Consider the following 22,687-nt stretch of genomic DNA (forward strand, 5'->3'; position numbering starts at 1 on the left):
GACACCCCATTAAATAATCAGCTCTTTAATAAGAACTGTTTGCATATCAATGTCCAATCATGTTTTCATGTATTACTGGAGAAAAAAGGGACTTAATTGCAATTAAACAGCAAAAATTAACATTTTGTTACACATAAAAAAAAGATATGAACAAAAATGTGTATTTTAATGGAGAAAAAAAAGTTAGGGCACCCTACCCCCTAATAACTAGTGTTGCCCCCTTTGGCTGATATAACTTCAGTGAGACACCTTTTGTAGCCTTTTACCAGTCTCTGACATCGATTAGAAGAAAGTTTGCCCCACTCCACAATGCAGAATTCTTTCAGCTGGGGGTTTCTTGCATGTACAGCCCGTTTCAAGTCACCACACAGCATTTCAATGGGATTAAGATCAGGGCTTTGACTTTGGCCATTCCAGGACTCTCCACTTCTTAGTTTTTAGCCAGTCCTTGGTGGATTTGCTGGTATGCTTTGGGTCATTGTCATGTTGCTGTCTCCAGTTCCACTTCAGCTTTAATTGTTTGTTTTTTTGTTTTACAGATGATTTCACATATTCTTCAAGCACCCTCTGATACACAGTCGAATTCATGATGGATTCTATGATGGTGAGCTGGCCAGGTCCTGCTGCAGCAAAGCATCCCCAAACTATGATACTGCCACATCCATGCTTCACAGTTGGTATGAGGTTCTTTTCTTGGAAGGCTGTATTTGGTTCATGCCAAACATGTCTACTGTTCTGGTGTCCAAATAATTCAATTTTAGACTCATCAGTCCAAAGAACATTATTCCAGAAGTCATTGTCTTTGTCTATGTTCACTCTGGCAAACTTCAGTCTGGCCTTAATGTTTCTCTTAGAGAGTGAAGTTTTCATCCTTGAACACCTCCCATAAAAGTCAAACTTGTGTAGTCTCGTTCTGATAGTAGAGTCACGCACTTTCACATCGACAATAGCCAGAGCCAGCTGTAGTTCCCTGCTACTCTACACCAACCCCACTACACGAAGATGCCACACCAATAAAACCACTGTAGAGGAAGTAAACAACAGTGATTATCTTATTAGAACGCAGTGTTCTTCAGAGAAACATTGGTTCCTGGCATTCGTGTGGATGTTTCTTTGACACATAACACGTGCCCAAACATTGTTGCGAACCAAGCAAACAATGAACTGCGACCCCCCCCCCCCCCCCAAAAAAAAAAACAATGCTCAGGAGGGGCTTAAAGGAAGAGCTTTTGATTTAGCCTCCAAATTTCCCAGATTCCAAGGACTGCATCCGCATGATACGTGAGGTCTTGAGGAACCAGAGGTGTGAAGGGTCAGAGGTGATTTAGCCGCAGGTAGGGGACTTACACAATGTTAGGAAGGTGGTTTTAATGCTGTGGCTTGGTGGTGTATTTCACATGAAAATATGCTGCTTCTTTTACTCCACTACCCAAAAGTATAAAACCTTTAAAACTAGCTAGGGTACTCTTTCCATTTTTGAAAATAGAAATACTATTATAGTTTTAAATAGTTTCAGAGGCGAGTGAAATGAGCTCAAAGAAAAAGTCAAGCTTTGGTTTTTTGCGCAGTTTGTCAAATCAGCAAAATCTTCTGTCTTTCACATTCGTTTAAAATGTTAAAGAATAAAACAAGAAATGGAAGACTTCTGACCGAGAACATGAGGTACCAGGCAGAGAAAGCGCAGCAGCAGATTGGACTGAATAATTGTGAGCAACATCAAGCAGAGCAGGTGTGAAACAGCAGCAGGGATCACTTCTAGGATAAATGAGACTTACCAAATGCAAGTCTGTTTACAGAACATTTAAAGTAGAATCAAGGAATTCGGATAAAAAGGGTGTGTGATGTTTAAAACTCAGAAATTATGGCTATGATTTTCAAACAGACATGTACTGTTGTTTGTTTTTGCAGTGGTGTGAGTGAGCTTGTATGTATCGATGGTACTATGATGTAGAAATTATGAAGTGTAAATATTTGGATGCAAACTTAAATCAGCCAAATACATAAATAAAAATACACCTTTTATTTACATTGTAACTGCATACCCCTCTGAAATCCTTTGCTATAACCTGATATACACCCCCTAGAAATGTAACTACACGTCGACTCTCACCGACATCTTGGTTAGGTACACCTCTTCAACTCCTGATTAGCCGATTACATGGCTTGATCTCAGTGCATTTGGTTGTTATGGTCAAGATGACTTGCAGAAGTTCAAGCCAGACATCACAAGGAGAAGAAAGGTGATTTACGTGACTATTAATGTGGCATATTTGTTAGTGCCAGATGAGCTGGTCTGATTATGTTAGAAACTTTTGATGTACTGGGAATTTCCCACAGAACCATCTCTTGAGTTTACCGAGAATCATCTGAAAAACAAGACACCCAGCCAACAGCAGTTCTCTTGGTGAAAATATCTTGTTGATGCAAGAGGTGACTGGCCATATTGTTTTGAGCAGCTAGGAAGGCAAAAATAAGTCAACCACTTGTTACAACCAAGGTTGTAACCAGAAGAGCATCTTTGAATGTACAGCACGCCAGTCTTTGAAGCAGATGGGTTACAGTAGCAGAAAACCACAGTCTGTACCACTCTTGTCAACTAAAAACAGGAAACTGAGGCTGAGATGTGTATGTACTAAGCAAAATTAGACAAGAAAAGATTGGAAAGATGTTGCCTGCTCTGATTCTCAATTTCTGCTACGGCATCCTGATGGTTCGGTTATGATGGCTTCTTCCAGCAGGATAATGCACAAACTTCAAATCATCAAGATCATCAGATCTGAATCCAACTGAGCACTTTTGGATGTGGTAAAACAGGAGATTTGCATCATGGACTCAAACATGACAAATCTGCAGCAACTGTCACACAGTTGCTTCAGTGGACCCAAACATGGACTAAATCTCTGAGGAATGTTTTAAGAGAATTAAGACGGCTATGACAAAAGAGATTTAACATGGTACTAGCAAGGTGTACCTAATAAAGCGTCTGATGAGCGTATGTGACCGAAGTCGATCTTCAGCCCCCCCGTTGTAGAAATATTTTGCAAATGAGGAAATTAAATTCACAGAATATCCCACAGAGCACATGCAGCATACAGAAGCGTGAATGAGCGGATATCTGTGCCCTCTGTCACATGGAGGAAACCACAGCTATTTCAACTAGTTGACTTCATGGCCCAATATTGTCAAGCAGTTTCTGCAAACTGCAAGGAACCCAGCCTAGTTTCTGAAAGACTGTGACTGAACTCTTTAGGGCAGCCACTGCTGCATGACCAGAGTGTTTTCTTACATATGTATTTTTAAAAAAAATATAATTTAAAGTGTAGCTGTGCCATTTTGCTTTAAAATAATTTGCTTAATCTTTGACATTTTGTCATCTAGTGCAGTTGACCTACATTTTTTTAAAGTGTGGTTTTGGTATCCAAACACATTTTTGAGGTTACCTTACACGTAATACACATAATACAGTGATGTGTGGCATCTTAACAAAAGAAAATGATTCTTTCAGCAAAACTGTACACACAAGATATGCATTTTACAACAAAGATTGGATATAGATGTAATATATTATGATGACTGTAGACTACACCTCTCTCCATATTTACATTTTTATTTCCAGCACGGCTTATATATATTTATATATACATATATATACAAATATAAACAATAAGTAACAGTTTCTGCCTTCAAAGTGGAAATAGTTGTGTACCTTAACATCAGTCTTTCATGCATATGAGTTTTGCTTTGTGTGCTCGGTGCAGTAATTGGAACTCTCCGGCACTGACATTAGTGACTGTTTGCCATCTTCTTGCTGTGGGGTGCTAAAGGACTCCTCTTCCTCTCCATAGGGGAGCTTACAGTCAGGTTTTATCAAGTCCGCAGGTATGAAAGCTGGTGTCCCACAGGACCCGTTTCCTATGTGCAAAGTGATGTTAACGTTGACGTGTGGGCTGGTAGTTATGGGCGTGATGATCTGAGGGCTGCTGGGCTGAGAGGACGTCTGTGTTTGGATACTGGGCTGTGGTGCAGCAGAGTCTTTGTTGGAGTGTAAACTCTTGGGCTCGGACAGAACAGACAATGGATTGTCAAGCGCAAAAGTGGAATGTAAAGGGCTGATGGATTCCTGGCTGCTGCAACCATCAGTTCTAGTTAAAGTTTCGGTATTGGTTGTGCATTGACTGTGATCACTGCTGGCTTCCCCTTTTTCTAGCAGGCACTCATTTTCTTGTGATGCAACTTTGAATAAAGTCAGCTGAGTTTTCCCACTGTATTTCTGCAGGGAGGAAGAAAAAGAGAAGTTCATTTCCAGCGGATTTTTAAAAAAATCACAAACACTGAGCTATTCTGCCATAAAGACTAATTTTATGGTGCCTACCAAGCCCAGTTTTTATTGATGCTTTTATTGGAAGTCGCACTGTGGTTACAGTTAGCAGTGGTGTTGTACTGGACTGGATTATATCAATAAACGTGCAAATGGGAATGTTTCATGATTTAATTGTTGTAAAACTGAACGCAATCAACTTTAAAAGGGGGAGAATAAATGGCAGTGATCTTGTACTGAATTGCAGACCACAGAGGATGTGTACTTTACTAAATGTAGGGTGTATTCAGTATGAAAGATAGAAAGCCGAGACTTACTTCGTCAGCAGTCTCACAGTTTCCGTTTGCATCCACCTTAGGAGATAAACTTGCAGTGTCTAAGAAAAAAGAACAATGGTTGTACGTAAGAGAGGGAAAGTGTAATAAAAACTGTTCCTTGTGAAGAAGTTAAAAACTAACTGGTCCTTATCATTCTCTAATGTAACTCAGAAATAAACATAATGCCTATAAAAGCATATATTTACCTTTCTTGCAGATTTTTTGATAATAACATAGCAGAAAAAGGATGATGGTGATGACAAGTAATCCAGTGACAGAAGCAATTAATCCAACTAAGAGAGGTAAGCAGAGATACATCTCAAAAGAAGCAAGAACAAGAGCACTTTTGAAATACTTTTCATACACAGCTGTTTTCTTATGAGTAGTCTGAAAGTTAGTCAGTTATAGTACCATAACTGCTGTCAGGCGGTGGGGTCAGTCGGCTTGTTATTAAATAGGTGGAGGGTTCTTCTGAAACTGAGGCAGACTGTGTGGTGCTTCTTAGCAGAGATGTCGAGCCTGAGCTTGGTGCAACTGTGGTCGTGCTTGTGCTGGGAGTTGTACCGACACTCTTCTTGTGATTGTCAGCTGTTGTCAAATTTGAGTACGGTTCACACACATTGTCTGATTCAGTATTGCCTTCTCTAAGAACAGCCCTCCCATTGCAGCTGAAGAGAACAAAGAGAAGGGTCAGCAATTTGAGTCTGGAACACCTTTGTGGAAATACCATAGCTCTCCTTCACTCACTCTGTGTGGGGCTGGCAGGGGTCAGTGGAGGAGGTCTTGTCAGAGAACGTGCCTTCGGGACATATTTTACACTTCACATCTGAATTTGGTGTGCCTGGCAACAACAGAAAAACATTTAATTTAATGACGTGTTTCACTCTATGACTTGTATTGTATGGAACATGTTAAAAAACAACATTAATAAAAGCACTGGCATATTGAGACTTCATGGGAAATATCAGAGAGACTGAATAGAAATCTGTAGAAAAAAACGCTGTAGCTGCGAAGAGTGCATCTGACCCACTGTCCCGAAAAAAGCAGTCACATGAGCACAGTATACCGACAGCTATATTGCACTAAGGATAAAGGTCAATATACTAATAATGTCATAACATGGTATTTGTTGAGTGATTTGGTGGGATGAGCCAGAATAATTGATCATGTTGATGACTCTTGATTGATCTATAAATGAATCTGTAACAGCATATAACTTTGTCAATGAGTGGAACAAATTTTCAAAAAACTTTTTCAAAAAATTAAAGCTGTGAAAAGGCCGATGGGGTATTGTTGTCACACCGCTGGGTGGGCAGGTGGCGTGGATACCTACGTTTGTGAATGCAATAACTCAAGCACAAGGTGAGGTAGGAGTTTCATATTGATACTGTAGGTGTATCTACTAAAACTGTCGGAGTTGTTTGAATCTCGTCAGGTTTTCTGAAAATCTTGTGAATGCGATGACTTCAGAACAAGGCAACGCAGGATTTTGAAACTGATATTATAGCTGTATCTACGAGGAGGCTGAGGGCCGACACCAGTACTTTTTCTATTCCAGTAACCACTAAAGTTAAAGCTATACTTAGAAAAGGGCCTGTTCTTGTTAAATCAAAACATCAACCCAGATAAGTGTGGACTGTGGGAGGAAATTAAAGCACCCAGAGGAAACTCACACAGGCAATCAGGAGGTCTTGCTTGAGGCAAAAGTGCTAACCACTGCACCAGCATGTACCCCTCTCCTTTTATTTTTGTTATATTTTTATTAGTAGTAATTACAGAAGACCCTCACAGAAAGAAGTTGGCTCATCTGACAAATGGTACATCCTTAAATTTCAAAATATTGTTTTAAGATGTACCATAAAAACATAGTGACAAGATATATATATAAAAAAAGTTTTACCTTTTACAGACACTCCCAAGCCAGGTATGCATTGTTTGTATTTTTTGCAGTCTGAGCAGTATGGATTGTCATATCCCAAGCGGCAGAACCTCCCAGGTCTGCAAATACACTTGGACGGTGTTGTAGAGGAGCAGTTCTGTGCATACTGTAAACCTTTTTCTAGTTGAAGACAGAAAAGTATTCTTTGCTCACATCCATTGCTTGTTGGTATTAAACAAAACAATAACTGGACAAATATGAGTGTAATAACATGGAGATGTACAGTTCATCCACTGACCTTCTTTGCATTTTTGACAGCTATTACAGTTTGGATAGAAGTTAAAGTTCTCTCGATACTGATCCGGAGGACATGGTGTACACACAGTATCGGTAGTTTCAGTGCAACGTGTGTCCCCTCGATAGCCTGTAATTATATCATTTTAGTTACTTAACTTACATTTATATTTAATTTATAAGTTTTATGTGCATTTTATTACTGCACATAGGTACCGTAACTCTACAAAAGCCCCAAAAAGGCCAAAAGCATAAGTTTAATGTTATTTGTCATAGTTGTTAATTGTTCAGCCTAATAAAATCTGGTCATATTTTGATAACGTAACAGTGACACATACAATGCATTATAATACAATACTTTATACTCTGTCCCTGAGTGCATTAAGTTATTGCAACTATAGCATTTAATACACACATTTAACCGATAAAAGGCAGTCCAATAAAATGTCTGCTGCATTCATTCAGTGGTAAAGTGGGAAGTAAAACAATTAACTTCATACTGAGTGGGAGAGATGAGATTAGTGAGCATGGGAGATCAAGTTATCTCATGAGCAGGGGTGGAGCGAGGGCAAAACGGCTGAAATGCTTCAAAGCAAAACTGATTTCCAGCTCAGTGTGGCCCAAATCACTGTTGTCACAGCAGGAGGTTCACAAAGCCAAAAACACACACAAGCCACTGCTTAACAAAAGAGGAAATAAACAGAGGGAAATCCTTGTGTGAATGCACCTTTTGTTAGTGCAGTCATTACGAAACCCAGCCTACCTGCAGTATTAACCAGCATTTTTGTTCGGAGTCAGGAAGTACACATTTAACAAGCTGGTAGTTTTTGTTGCAGAAAGAACAAAAAAGCCCCTGTTCTCTATTCCTCAAATCCCATAAAGTCCACCACTGAGTAATACCTTAGTATTTAATATATCTGTATCATTCAAAAGAGTGTTCATTGTTACTACTTGTTGACAGGTACTACCTTTTTATGTTACAGTATACACATTGTATTTTAACTATGAAATTCTACATAGTAATAGCTTGATTTTTCATGTCTATTTCAGTTTGTAATAGATGTGGAACTGTAGACTTTTATGAGGCTTTGTGTGTGCACCTTTCCAAATGAAGTTGGGCGGTCTGTGTTTGTTAAGCTGTGTTATGTGTAAGGTATTAAAATTCTGCTTTAAATCTTTAAGTAATTAACAGTATTGTGCGTTTGCTTTCCTTCGTCTCTGAGGATGAAAGAGCAGCTTATAAATACATATAATTAGTCACAGTAGGTGAAAATTTCCTTCTTTCACACCTTCACACCCAAGTTTTACTAACACGTTTCATGACATGCGTTAGTGCTCATCGTGTAGTGATGCAACTTTCAGAATAGCTTATACCATTGTTTATCTAGTCTAACTGTTGTGGTGGAAAGTTTTGTAAAAAAAAAAATGGAGTCTTTGTTATGTTTACAGGACAACTCTTACCAGGGCGACACTTTGTACAGCACAGGCCATTGTGATTGTACTCTGTGTCATTTCGACACTGTCCATTTTCACTCTTGTAGGGTGTAGAGCAGACCTATGGGAAACAGACAAATACTTGAGCGCATCTCATTTTCTGCTCCTTAGATGTAGACAGCGAAGAATGCTGTAACCCTCCAACCCAGAGCCAGTAATTCAGGTAAATTTAGTAATTCTGAAATTACAAATTTATGTGGAAAGTGTATGACGTTTTTGCTATAAATGTTCTCAGAAGTAGACAATAAGCGTAAACATTAGCAAACTCAGTTAAGATAGTAATTTCAAAATCAAAGATTTAGTCACTGTCTGATATAGGAAACAGACAGGTTGAGATATAACCTGCTGTACTTTTGAGTATGTTAAATAGGACCTTAAAGTAGAACCAGACTACCCACACCTTCGCCCACTTTTTCCTTTCTGGTAATGGTGCTGGCCCCAGTGCAGACATGGTCAAACAAGCAAACTCTTGTTCAGAATTCATAGGAAGTGACTCTTTTTTCTGCAGTATTTCTGGGCGTTTGGGCAGTGCACGCATACCAATGCCTTAACTCACATGCCATCTCTGCCTGTGCTTCTGTCTCACACACCAAAAGATAGTAAAGACTGAAGTACATTGTAGCTGCTTGCACACCTGTCCTATGCACACACAAAAAAAACATGAAACTCCCTCACCGCAGTGGCCTCCAATGACAAGCAAAATGAACGATTATGCTGACTGCAGCACCGTGTTTCTCGTATTACAGGAAACAGAGGCGGCGACCTGGAAGCGCTGGGTTCCTAAGCAGTAAATTCTTGTGTAGTGTGACCACCGGTACTACTGCGAGTCATGACAAAGGTGATTTATGAAGCACTTTGTTATTTCCTGACAGTTAATCAGTGATAATAGTCTGTGTTTTCCTCCAGCTCTCGGCTTCATGCCTAAAACAACTAATGATTTACAGAAAAGCACAGTGATACAGGGAGATAACAGAAAGAGCTGCTCCTTCATTTCTGCAATGAGATATTCAGTCTGAAACTCCATTAGAGAGCAAGTAACCGAAACCAAACATTCATACAGGTTCACCACAGCACAGCCTATTCATTAAAATTCCACGGTAAAACTTACTGTAATATGAGCACATTGATACAGACTATTAAGAAATGCTTTAAAAGAAATGAAAAACTCTCCGTTTGTTGGTTTCAGGACAGGTGATCAGATTAAACAATATACAGAAACACATTAGAAAGGTTAAATTACATGACAGAAGTTAGACATCTACATTAAATCTTTAATGTTAATGACGGTCTTTCAGTGATTTCAGAGAACTGCGTCTTTAGTTCCTTTTCCATTTAAACTGTCCCTCTGGTCATTAGCTGAATCCCACTGCACTGGTATTCATCCAGTCTGCGATGAACAGTACAATCAAGCATGACAGACTTAAAGACAGTGACAAAGCCTACCTTGATAGTTTGGGCACACAGCAGAAACAGGAGTAAAAGCGTGTCCTTCATTGCTTCTTTAAAGTAAACCACAGAGGAGACGAGTCGGCAGCCAGCGTGCGCACTGTACTTTTCATTTCTAGGCGGGTCAACGCTCACTGTGCTCATGTGTAAGCAGGAGTAGTTTCCTTGAACTGAGTTAAGTAGTTGGAGGAAGTAAACCAGTAACACGTATTCACATATCTGTAAAAACCTAATACGAAGTGGTACAGTTCATGTTTAAAAAGCGATGTTGGACTCCCACATGTTTACATATGATATCCGTTATAAAGGCGCAGTATAAGATTGCTATGATCTCAGCGTTTGTTTACTGGGGTAAGAATTCAGTGTCTGCTAAAAGAGTAAGATTTACTCCAGCTGCTGGCTGTGCCGTGAGGAAACAATGGTGTTTATGGATAATATTTCTTTCATGTTAAAGTAAAATTTAGACTTCTACAAAGAAATGTCTGCCTATGGACAGAACACCAGTATGAATAGGTAATAATTAAATTAGTACATATGAAAAGGGGTCGTTAGGTCAGTAACATGATGTGCCAAAAAGTTTGTCACATAAAAAAATTAAGAAATAGACCTTGGAACAACAGCTTGGAAGTCATTTTTAACCCACATCTTTTCGCATTATGTAGATTTGCTAAGTGGTCTTTACTAGTTTCAACAAGAAGGTAGGGCTTTATTATCAGTATCTAAACATCTGAGTGAAAAGACATTGGATCTGGCATTCTCAGCTACTAAGTTCTATTTAGTTATGTAAACAAAGAGTTTTATTCAGCTAAAATGCATGTGACATTAGTGTTTAGCTATAAGCATTAAATTTGCTGATGTGCATTGAGATGAGGATTGTGTGTCTGTTGCCCTTCAACGCTCGAACGTAGATCAGCATAAATGCACCAGAATTACTTCCCACTTATCGTGGTTACATCTGCCTAATTATGCTGCTTTAAATTCAAACTCAGCAATCAAGTTCTGCTGCTGAGGGCTGTACTGCAAAATAGCATTTGGGACTTAGCAGGGTTACTTAAGGTTCAGCCCTGAGTTTTTAGTGTCACAAAGATTGTTGGAAGATAATGAAAAACATCGTCTTGGAGTTGTAAGATTCAAAATAAGGACATTGTCCTAAAACCTAAGTTTTGATACTCATGTGTAAGCAGGAGCAGTTTCCTTGAACTGAGTTAAGAAGTTGGAGGAAGAAAACCAGTAACACACATTCACATATCTGTGAAACCTAAGTTTTGATACTTGTCACCCTATATACATTTGTAAGCCTGCTTACAAGTTTGAATTGTGCTTTTGTATTTCTTCAGTCCATTTAACACGACCAGGGTTAGGGCTGAAAGAGCAAGCCGAATCTTGTCTTACCTGCCATAAGACTAGCAACAACACACTAGATACAATATGTAATTATAGTCAGATTCACCTGTGCCTTAATGAAGGCGTAGTGATTCTGGTAAACGTTAGGTTTTGTTGGCAGCTTTCCTTTCCAGTTGTAAATGGACTTTATCTGTAAGCATTTGTCTAGTCTAAATCACAATTGCATTGCTTTTAGCCTGTATTATGCCAACAGCATACTTCTCCATGTGGTCGGTAGACTAGATTGGGAGATCTTGGATCAGCTTATGGAGCTGAAAACTACTTTAATTTGATCATTTAATAGGATTTTTGATGTTCGGGGAAAAACTGACAGGTAATAAAAAGTTAAGCGCTGTGTCAACAATTCATTCAAAAAATAGAAGTGCTAAAAAAAATATGTATTGAAGTCACCTTTAAAACAGGAAGTGAATGCCCTAGATTTCTTTATACACAGCAACCTAGATGCACAGCCGTCTATAGAGCACAGCTTGCAAATTATATGGGTCAAATGCAATGGCTATTGTACTACCTAATCTACTCAAAGGATTGATGTGGATAGATATGTGTGGCTAGACTTATAGTTTTGTCACACGAATAAAGATTTTTAAGTTCCTTTTTAATGATCTAAAAAAAGAAACCAGAAACACAGGTTCAACTCTGTGGCTGCTAGCTGACATTGCTCAAGAGTCTTTGGGTGAGACTTTCCCAGCTTGATCTCTCTGTGGAGACATGGGAATAGTGAAAGGCAGAGGTTTGTTTTATCATACTTTACACCTCAACTGTTTTATTCTTGTTAAGACATGTTTTCTGCTATGACACTGAATGCGTTTGTGCTTTGCCCAGTCTGATGCCCCTGTGCCGCAGTGTTTGTTCCTGTGTGAGAAGTTGACATTTCATAATAAAGTTTCCCCTCCCACATTGTCATCACGTCTCTGCTGCTCAGCAGTATCAGCCCTCTTGTCCATTACAGTCTTCTAATGTTTAATCTAAAATAAAAAACTTTTTTCATGAAATTCTGAGCTTATTTTAGAGCATTAGCCTCACCTGAGTTTCATGTTGTAGTAAAAAACCACAACAAGGTGAATTGAAACCTTTTTAAAGGTTTTTCTAAATATCTTAACTTTCACGTGATAGGGCACTGATTTTGCATATAGTACTGATGACTAATTTCCAAAAGTACAGCATGATATTTGTTAATGACAGACATGAAACATTCTTGAGACGGGAATGAACGCACTGCTTGCTTCTATTTCTGAAGAAGTCTAAATATTTCACAGCAAATTGCGCATACCATCGAAATCCCAAAATGCATCTATGCCACCGTTACCAGCCATAATGATGATTATGCAATGCCATCTTGTCACTCTCTAGTGACTTTCAGATCCTGTTTTCGCTGAAGGAAGAAAAAGTTGCTGCTTCTAACAAATACACTGAAAGGTTTAACGACCATAATCAACAGGGTTAGATTCGTTTATTGACAAGTGTTAGAGAGAAAAACACTTTTGCTATCACAGGGCCACATCTTACACAGAAGCCTTTCATTTATGTCACAACATCCGCAAAGTAAGTCAACTATCGGATGTCTGTCTGTCAGATAACTCAGTCTCTGATGTTTGTGGCACAAACCTTCAAAGTGCTTCACCAGAACAGGAAGATATGAATTATTACCCAGTCATTATATCCCTTCTGAGCAGCAGAAATACATCAGAAAGAAATCAGTAGAATCGTGTTTACCTTATTTCTGTGGATTTAATTGGTTGAAATACATTGCATGTAGATTTTTTAATGTATTCAGAAATTCAAATTAGTTGGCTTAGAGGGGACAAACTGGAAAGCGACAGTGTTATGGGTGGGATTTCTACAGCATGTGACATTTAACATAGGTGTTTCTTTGGTTTCCTGTGAACTACTGCTTCTGTACCTTACATCAGCCCCTGCTTTTGCTTCTATTGTGTTCTCAGCTCAACATTAAGGAAGTGTCAAAGGAAGCTTAAAAACAGAAGTAAGCTAGACCCTGGAGCCAAAACAAGAGGCTGGAAATGGAAAAGCAAACTTGAGACACCCAAAACAACGTCCTTTATGTTGCAATGTTGTACATACACTTCACTGAGTAATTCAAAGTAGTCTTGCTTCACATCCACAAGGCTGTTGACAGTAACATGTGCAGTCTAAATCGGTTCAGCTTTTAACAGAGATGAAAAAAAGGAACAACCAAATTGGAATTGCTGCAGTTATTCAAGTTTTATTGTACAGACGTGAATAAATTAATCTAATCTGTCATCTATCACAAAACTTTTTAGACATCCGCTCAAGGTTTTCAGTTTTGGCGCTTAAAACAAACAAACAAAGAAAAAGCCCACTCAGTATACTTTGATAGTTTATCAGCACGCAGGGTAAGGAGGGTAAGATATGCCGCCCACTCTTCTTTTTGGATTAAACCGTTGAAAGTTGTGACGAGCTAAGCGAGCCACATCTGAGATCTGGTTTGGGTTATGAGACACCCTCAGTGCAGACCGATCCTGAAAAATATGTTTAAAAACACAGTTTAATTTGTGACATGTACAGCACCCTCCGTAATTATGTTAACAAGAGCGAGAAACTGTATACTAGGAACAGCTGCTTATTTATTAATTATTAAATCAGTCAGCCCTGTGGCAGCTTGGACTGTATAAAAACCACACAGTTATCCAGTTCCTCACCTCCAGTTGTTTATTCAGTGGTCCTTTTGGGTTCTTCACATTAACACTGCTCTGCAGGTCGAGGCTGCTGGGTGGTGGCAGGGTGCTCTGCCCTGTGTTGGACCACCCTGATAGACAGTGCTTGAAGGTGGAAAAAAAAGAAAGAAAAGAAAGAATGCTTTGAGATGAATTTATAGATTTGAATACAGGGGCCATAACAGAAGGTGCAGAGATGGCTGATCGGCTATACAGACCTCATGGTCAAATTCACAATTGCGGGTACTTTACAGTCAGTACATCTGACCAATCAGTTTAAAAAAAAAAAAAAAAAAAAAAAAGATGCTAAAGCCTTTCTAGAGATGGGACACAAAACACTTCTGTATCATAGTATCTGGTAAAGTGATGGCATTACTTCAGACACAATAATTTTCCTCAGAGCTATATTCATACAAAGTCATGGTACTTGTGTAATATACCTGAGATACCAAGTAGGGCATCAAGCCACACAGGATGCATGAGGTCAAAATTTTCTTTCTGCGTCATAACAGGCCACAGTACTGCAAGTGTTCACTATGCTGAGCAACACGCATTCTGAGAGGTGCACATTTATGAGTAGTAATCTCGTGCATGCCTATCTCTTAAAGTTTGCAGCATTTAAATGTGCTGTGTCTACAGCACCATATTAAGGTGTTTATTGGTCTATATCGCCTGTACAGATACAGGCGATGCAGATTTGTCAGCTGCACCTCCATGATGTGGATCTCCTATTCTACCATATCCCAAATATGCCCTCTTGGACTGAGATCTGGTGACTGCAGAAGACATTAGAGTACAGTGAACTCACTGTCATGTTAAAGAAACCACTCGTAGATGAACATGGCCTCATTCTCCTGTTCTTAGCTTACAGGAGTGGCACCCAGTGTGATCTTCTGCTTTTGCCTTTTCCTATCAGGTCAATGCAACCTCACCCAGAGAAATGCGGCTCATGAGCTGCTCTGTCGCTTTCAGACCATTCCCTCTTAACCCTAGAGGTGGTTGTGTGGGAAAATCCCAGGAGATCAATAGTTTCTGAAATACTCACACCCACCCGACTGGCAAAAACAACTATGCCACGCTCAAAATAAGTTAACTCACCTTTCTTCCCTATTTTGGTTCTCACTTTCAGCAGTTTCAGCATGTCGTGTTGACCATGTCTACATGCCTAAATGCATTGCGTTGCTCCCATGTGACTGGTCAATTAGATATTTGTGTTAGAAAGCATATTAATGGGTGTACCTTACAAATTGGCCAGTGAGTGTGTGTTTGTGTGTATATACTGAAACATTACAGTTTATTAGATATAAGAGCAGCAAGTAAGACAATAACCCGTGCACACGGTCTAACTGTTTTTAGGAAGTGAGATGCTGCACCTTCAAATCACCAATGAATGGAAAGACACAATGGCTAGAAGGGGTTTTATTATTGTGGGACAGTGGTTCAGTCAAATTAAGTGGTGATGATCTTTAGTCATTAACCTGTAACTCACCGATGGTAATCCTAAACTGTCAGAAGGGTCAAAGCTGCATCGCCGATGAGCTTTGTATATGTAAGGTGGCAGAAGCCTGGTGCGAGGGATGCTGACCCTTAGAAATACAAGAGAAAGAAGATGAGTAAGAAATCTGAAGAAATCTATTGTGAGGTGATAATTTTTTCAAACTAATCCTGATAATTTTTTAGTCAATATCACACAGCAACACTACTGATTACAGCACATTTGAACAAAATGTAAAATGAGAATACAGGCGCTGTTGCTTTTAGTTATTAGGACTTGATACAGTGGAGGTTTCGGACGCCCCTTTCACAGGTTTCCCTTGCCTTGTTGCAGTGTATCATACTACAGATCAAAGCTACCATAGCTTGCTTTTTGTGTCGCTGCTGTTTTACTGAATTCAGAAACAGCTTCAGCTTTTAACATGTAAAATATGGGAAGGCAGAAAAAAATAACACAAGGTCTAAGTCCCTGCTGCACACAGTAGAGCTGCTGCCTCCTGTATTCAATTGAAAGTGACAGACTAATATATTTTAGATAAAACTGATGAAGTGCTTTAATGTTCATAAGTGGTTTAACAATGCAGTTCAAGTGCAGGCCATCAGTACCTGATTAGAGCAGGTTCAGCAACAGTGTGAGGGTGGGAGGATTTAGGCTTTTTGCACAAGGGACAGCACTCCTGAGAGTGGAGGGGGACCGGGAACAGTCTGCTGTTAATCCTGTAAGAGAATGTACCTGCACAAAAGGTGAGCAAGCAGAGACAAGTGTTAGATCAGCCTTAATGAGAGGAAATAGAAAGTGGCCTGTTCAGATAAATGCTCCCTCTTACACTGATGAGTGTCCATGTTAGCTTGTGGGCCATCCTTGTCTGTTAGCAGTTGTGTCACTGGCTGGTTCCCCTCAGAGAATCTGTGAGGAAAATCTTAATGAACCACAGGAAAACACAGTATGGATATATAATACAGATATTTAAAGAGCACCACTCACTCGGTTTGTCCACTGTGGACACACTCGTCCTTATTGAGCGATCGAAATACACAGAGATCATTGAAGAACTCGTCTGAGCGCTCTATCAAGGAGTCCTCAGTATCCAGCACTCCTAACAGGGTAAAAACAAACATCAGCTGTTATCGGTACTTCTGCTTCAAAGATAAAAAGTGGACTCAAGGGGTGGAGATGTCAGAAAGCAGCTAAACAGGACAGTTATAAGCACCTGGGTATCCCATCGGCCAACAGGAACCATAATAACAATACATGAAGGTCAGCTAAAGCTAAATACCTCCACAAGGTAAGACAGGTGCTGAGAAGCCAGCTCAATGTTAGGAAAAAGATCCAAGGCATCAATACAAACACCCTACCAATCACCAGATACCCAGCTGGAATAATAAGCTGGCCACAGAATGAGATAGACACTAATGATGTAAAGACACAAAAACACCTTACAGTGCACAGAGGTGTCTACCTGAAGTCCAGCACCCTGACGCTCTATGAGCAATGCAACGAGAGGCCAGAGCGACAGGATGAAACACGGAGCGTATGTGAATATACCATGAGGATCGCCCCTTGAGATGAGCTGCTTCAAGAATACCTCAGGCAGCTGAAGACAGACGGTGATGACAAAGAGGAAGAGGAACTATCACTGGACGACCAACCTCCTGCATAGGATGTACCATTGACATAAAACAGATACAGAGGAAGTGGCTGACACCAAGAAATCCTACCAGTTGCTAGAAAAGGCCGGCTTAAAGAACAGCACAAAGGTTCAGTCCGAACCTGGGTGGCTGGCTGGGATAATGTTCAGGAATATGTGTGCCCCATATGGACAAGTGTCCAACTCCCGATGGGAAATGCTACCACAGGTAGTAGAGAACAACGGGGCTAAGAAGTCTCTGTCCAGAAGTGCAGTCAGTACCTTAAACTCTGGTAGAGGATCAGAGCCTGACGAACATGCATACCACACTCCCAGGGGGCAACGGGGAGAATTTTGATATGATAATTTATCTTTCATCATTATTAAACAATTTAAATATCAGAAAACAGGTCTATGTAAAGAAAACTTAACATGCAACATTACACTAGAACTATACTCTGCCTTAATTCAAAAGAAAAAGCTGTAATAAATGTATTGTGATGTCTGTGGATGTCTCCACAATCAGACTTTTTAAATTATTTGTTAATCTAGGGCACCACAATAGAAAATGCAAAGGTTATATCTAGGTTATATCTATTTCACTACTGCAGGTTCTATGAGTCAGTACTTTCAAAAGCATATTGTGAAAATGTATTACATGTGGGATTAAAAAAAAGAAATCATGTAACTTGACTTTTCAGCATTATAGATTTCCTGTTACTATAACGATTAAATCAAAGGTCAGAGGAAAGGTCAAAAGGTTAAATAGATCTAATAATAAGATTTGAAATATATGCAAACTAATTTAACCTAAATTAGCAAAGCGTGGCTCCCTATATTTCAGGAGCATTTTGGCTGCAGATCAGTGCGATATGTGACAGACCGATAAAGCTTACCTGCTATCCAGTCGTATCCGAGTAAGGGTGGTAGGTGACGCCTCTCTGGGTCAAGGACGTCTTTGAAATCGTCCGACTGAAACGTGACCCTGCTCTGCACACCCCTCTACAAAAAGAAAGCAGGCAGTGCATTAGCAATCAGCATATTCTACTTCCACCTTTTCAGTGGACATAAAGCACACAGCTTGTTGCAGACTTGTAGTTTATAAACTAGTTGTAACGATATAAATACAAAGCTCCCAAACCAATGTAGATGTGAATTAGCTTTTTTGAAGGGGGATTGTCAGTGAAATACTAGTGAGTGCCTTTTCAGTTTGAGATGAATTCTTTATTCCTACTAACTTTATAAGAGTAACACAGGCAGGGTAATGCTGATGCTCCTTTGCTTACCTGTCCTTTGCTCGGATTTACTACACAGGACTTGGTGCTGAATGGCTCTGTGTCTTGTTTCTTGCTGCCTCTAATGAGATCTGATTTAACTGTTTGTTCAGCAGTTCCTTCTCTGTGTTTGGTGAAAGATGGTGTGAAAACAGTCTTTTTGATGACTGTTCTTTTCTCACAAGTGTCTGATGAAGACAGGAAGAAAATGATTTCTAAATGATTATTTCACACATTACATGCAGACCACAGGCTCACAGTCAAATGGAAAGTACCAGCAGGATAAAAAGGCTCCACAACAAAAAAACAAAACAAACAGAAAAAAAAACTGTCAATAGTGTCAATAGTGAAAAGGTGATAAAGACACAAATATTTTTTTTTATTTTAGTTACCGGTACATTTGAACACATATCAGTTAATTGTCATCTCTGATGAATGGTAATAAAGGTGCACTTTGTAGTTTTTCTTCCAGATACTTTCAAATTTTACACATCATTTCATCATGTATATACTAAATCCACTATTAAAAAAAAAAAACCAAGCATCATCCACTCTCTATAATAAAGCTCACATCTCCAGGGAAGAAATACTTATATTTAAAGTACTTTATTAATAATTACTTCAGGCCTCAGTCACACTACACCACGGAAAACCATTTGTCTTGCATTTGATTGCAAGTGTCTGAAGTGGAATGTTGAGCATCTTAATTTAATCAAACCTATCATACTATCGAGGGGCGTGAAAGAAATGTGAATATGTTGCACTGTGTGAGCGAACTGCTGCTTCACTGTGTCGAAATGTGACTAAAAAACTGAAACGCCCACTCTGCTTGCTGTAAAAAGAAAAAATAAAGTTTTATCCATTTATCTGTTCAGTTCAGTTCTGCTTTAATTCAGGGTTGTTAGGGAACAGAAATATGTGGGCCTTTGCTCTAAACACTCACAGTTACGGGGCAAAGCCAAAGTTTTGGCACTGCACTCAGCTTTGAGCAATCCATCCGTAAAAGTTACGCACTCATTCTGCTAAACTTGCTCTCCTCTCATTCCAAATAAATGAACACTCCTAAAGACAACTAATGCACATATATCGGGCGCAAAATAAGACTTTTTTGTGCTATTTGCAGGCATTTGCTAAAAACCTTAGCAACTCAATTGTGTGTGATTTATTACATTATATCCTCACTTGGAGAAGTAAATGATGGAGCAGACTAACTCCGACCGATCTTGGCAATTAATTTTCCATTTACAAATAAGACAGCGATTAACTGCAGACGTGATACAGGTTTACTCCCACAGTGTGGCCTATGCAGTCGCTTTGCAACCAAAGCTGGTCACTGAGAGGTTGAGGGTGCTGCACGCTTAACCTCTAGATCATAGGTGTCAAACTCTGGCCCGTGGGCCAAATTTGGCCCGCAGCCTATTACATTTGGCCTGCGAAGCCATACCAAATTACTATTAGAGCTGGCCTACCTGTATTATACAGCTAATATATATATTGTTTAGTATTAAGCTTTGCTTGTTCCATATTCAGTTTTTCAGCAAAACTTGTTTGAGTCCATAAGAAAAGATTCATTCTTATATCTGGAGGAAGATTTTTTTTTTCAATAAATATTAACGTTAGCCCGCGACTTTGTTCCAGTTTTGAATTTTGGCCCACTGTGTATTTGAGTTTGACACCCCTGCTCTAGATGACAATTTGGTTGGTGCAACTATTTGCAATCAGTCCCAGACAGCAAAAAAATTCATTCCAATCACTCACCAACCACCACCTCTCGTGATCGCACAGAAGTTACCGGCCTATTTTTCCTCTAGTGTGACTGAGGCCTTAGTGAAATCCGAAACAGACTATGAGAGTTTGAGAGTAAATATGTGAAGTTTGGCTCTGTAATGTCTGTTACAGCATCAGGCGCTGCAAGTTCTAACTGGGAATGAAGCAGTAAAGTGACGGTGAGGTTAGGGTCTTTTCACTCAGGAGTGAGGCAGCAATTGCACCTTCTGTTGCAAAACCAACAAACATTGCACATTACATTTCTTCAGAGACGCCCACATAACAAGGCTTTCTGACTGCGAGATGTGAAACAGCAGTCGCGGTGCACAGACCCAGTTCAGTTTCACAGACTGTAGAACAACCCACATGGCACAGTAGCAGTATCTGTATTAACACACAGACTGCTCTGGATATGATAGCAAATTACCTTTTTTATCTTGTACACAAATATTTTGTTCTTGGTAGAATACTGAAATGAATGAGCTGTGTTTGTGTTTATACATTTATAAATTTGCCCTTTTTCAATCTGGCTGTCTGTGATTGAGAGAATCAAACCCCATGTGTGGCTTCTTCGTGGTCTGCCAGTAGCGAGTCCACCTCTAGATGTTACAGCACCACAGATCTGATGTAGATAGCAACAGATTAGAGATTTATCACAGCTAATTGGGGGATTATTGCAAATAGATTGCATGTAAGTGGCAACTTGATCCTTTTCAATCAAAAACTGATTAAACAGGATCAAGACTGAGTCCATCGTATTTTCATTTTATTGTAGTCTTGACACACCAAGGTCATTTTGCAGATGGCAACTGACTGGGAGTGGTCTCAGACCTGGTCACTGACTTCGAAATAATATGTTACTATTTCATGAAAAATATATGTTGACTTTCATTTTGATGGCAGCAAAACATGGGCCAGGGGCAACGAAGGCTGGAAAAGTAAATGGTACTAAAAAGAAACAGCTAGAGGAGCAGGTCAAGATGATTGGATTAAAAAAAAAAAAGCGTTTTAAACAGGCAGAGTTTCCCAGAATCAAAGATGGGCAGAGGTTCAGCAATCTGTACAAAACAGCATGTACAGCTTGTGGAACAGGTTCAGAATAATTTCTTCAATGTGAAATTAAAAAGATTTTGAATATCTAATCTACAGTACATAATATCATCAAAAGATTCCAAGAGTCTGAAGAAATCTCTCTACACAAAACACAAGGCTGAGAATCAATACTGGATGCCCATAGTCTTCTGACTATCAGGCAGCACTACATTTAATGATGACTCTCTCATGGAAATCACTACATGGACTTAGGTAAAGTGAAAACAGTTTCTTTTTGGAAAACATGGCTGCTATGTCCTTTGGACTAAAGAGGAAAAGGGGCATAGAGCTTGTTAATAATGCTCATGGCATGGGGATGCATCAGCATGAAACTGGCATCTGAAAATGTCTCATGAGTGCTCAAATATATCCTCGTTTCCAGACTTCTTTTTCAGGGAAAGTCTTGGATATTTCAGTTCCTCCATGCTGCATGTATTTCAACAGCATGGCTGCTGGGCATTGAACTGGCAAGCGTACAGTTACTTCTAACCAAGTAAAAGCATTTGACACATCATGAAATGAAAAATTTGACGAAGGAGACCATCTGAGCAGCTAGAATCCCCCAAAAGACAAGAATGGGACAACATTCCTGTCCCACAAATCCACCATGTGGTCTCCTCAGTGTCCAGACGTGTACACAGTGGTAAATATGATCCTGTCCCAAGTTTTTTGAAACGTGTTGCTGCCATCAAATTCAAAATGGCATTATCTTCGCCTCTAAAACCGTACGTTTTCTAGTTTAAACATTTGTTCTAATGTGAATATGCGCCTACGAGATCTGCAGATCATCGCAGTCTGTCTTTATTTACGTTTTACACGTTCTTGGAGTTGGGGCTGTATATGCGAAGGAGTTTAATCTGGCTATCTGGTAAACAAAACGTCGACAGCTTTGGTTTGTTGTGATGTGAGGTCTGGATTGATCAAGAGCAACTCTGATGTGACCTTAGCTCATTGCTAATTACTTTCTGTCGTGCTGCTGGCGTCAAGTAAACAAACAGTTTAATTACCGGCAAACTTCACGGAAGACTTGGCTAGGGCCGCCCTTGCAGGGCCGCGGTCTCCACCGGTCATCCCGATCGTTTCTTCAAGTGGTCTTCTCTCCTCAGCTCCATCCTCTCTCTCCCTCTTGCGGCTTTCACGGCAGCCGCACAGCCGCTCCAGTTTCTCTCCATGCTGCCTCAACTGGTCCAGTAACTGTTTATTGCGCTCTCGCAACACCTCCAGCCGATCCATGGACATTTAGTTTTAATATTAGAGAAAGCAAATAAAATGTAGCTTTAATTAAAAGTACATCAAACACACAAAGAAACTTTCGGGATCTTCTATGCTTTCAATTAGGCCGACTCCATAACAACGCGTTGACAACAGTGGTTTGATTGGCTGTTAACATTTTACCCACAATTCTGAGCCTTCTTAAAGTGACAGCCACACGTGTAACTATAAATTTTCACTACAAGGCCAGATGTTGAACAACAGAGGGCGCCACACTTCCATGATGGAAACACTGATGAGACTGATGGGTGACTTCCCCAGAAACAACAGGACCCACGTTTTCTAGGATATTAGCTGGCTTTTTCTCCCCCATTT

The 22,687-nt window shown here is 39.7% G+C and overlaps 2 protein-coding genes across 2 annotated transcripts; both read right to left on the reverse strand.

Moving 5' to 3' along the window:
* Positions 1 to 1,208: 1,208 nt before the first annotated feature.
* On the reverse strand, positions 1,209 to 9,922 carry tnfrsf1b (tumor necrosis factor receptor superfamily, member 1B). Its single transcript, XM_005943657.3, has 9 exons — positions 9,746 to 9,922; positions 8,270 to 8,363; positions 6,813 to 6,938; positions 6,536 to 6,694; positions 5,383 to 5,476; positions 5,047 to 5,303; positions 4,842 to 4,928; positions 4,636 to 4,694; positions 1,209 to 4,270 (listed from the first exon to the last, which is right to left on the reverse strand). The coding sequence occupies exons 1-9, from the start codon at positions 9,890 to 9,892 to the stop codon at positions 3,722 to 3,724; spliced, it is 1,572 nt and encodes a 523-aa protein (XP_005943719.1). The 5' UTR covers positions 9,893 to 9,922; the 3' UTR covers positions 1,209 to 3,721.
* Positions 9,923 to 13,376: 3,454 nt separating this feature from the next.
* LOC102302408 (migration and invasion inhibitory protein) lies at positions 13,377 to 22,462 on the reverse strand. Its single transcript, XM_005943656.2, has 9 exons — positions 22,108 to 22,462; positions 18,254 to 18,429; positions 17,864 to 17,969; positions 16,325 to 16,436; positions 16,167 to 16,246; positions 15,946 to 16,072; positions 15,335 to 15,431; positions 13,831 to 13,950; positions 13,377 to 13,650 (listed from the first exon to the last, which is right to left on the reverse strand). The coding sequence occupies exons 1-9, from the start codon at positions 22,337 to 22,339 to the stop codon at positions 13,513 to 13,515; spliced, it is 1,188 nt and encodes a 395-aa protein (XP_005943718.1). The 5' UTR covers positions 22,340 to 22,462; the 3' UTR covers positions 13,377 to 13,512.
* Between the last annotated feature and the right edge of the window lie 225 nt (positions 22,463 to 22,687).

The sequence above is a fragment of the Haplochromis burtoni genome, unplaced genomic scaffold (genome assembly GCF_018398535.1).
Source record: "Haplochromis burtoni strain Fernald_Lab_line unplaced genomic scaffold, NCSU_Asbu1 Contig_378, whole genome shotgun sequence".
Lineage (NCBI taxonomy): Eukaryota > Metazoa > Chordata > Actinopteri > Cichliformes > Cichlidae > Haplochromis > Haplochromis burtoni.

Bases quoted from the DNA above. Each gene is read 5' to 3' on its own strand.
- tnfrsf1b (XM_005943657.3), bottom strand. From the start codon at position 9,892: ATGAGCACAGTGAGCGTTGACCCGCCTAGAAATGAAAAGTACAGTGCG. The intron at 5,477-6,535 runs GTAAAACTTTTT...TGTTGTTGCCAG, and splicing joins CTTGGGAGTGTCTGTAAAAG to GCACACCAAATTCAGATGTG. The intron at 5,304-5,382 runs GTGAGTGAAGGA...TGTTCTCTTCAG, and splicing joins CCCTGCCAGCCCCACACAGA to CTGCAATGGGAGGGCTGTTC.
- LOC102302408 (XM_005943656.2), bottom strand. From the start codon at position 22,339: ATGTCCATGGATCGGCTGGAGGTGTTGCGAGAGCGCAATAAACAGTTA. The intron at 17,970-18,253 runs GTAAGCAAAGGA...TTCTTTTTGTAG, and splicing joins TAAATCCGAGCAAAGGACAG to AGGGGTGTGCAGAGCAGGGT. The intron at 15,432-15,945 runs GTACTGATGGCC...TGTATTTCTAAG, and splicing joins GCTGAACCTGCTCTAATCAG to GGTCAGCATCCCTCGCACCA.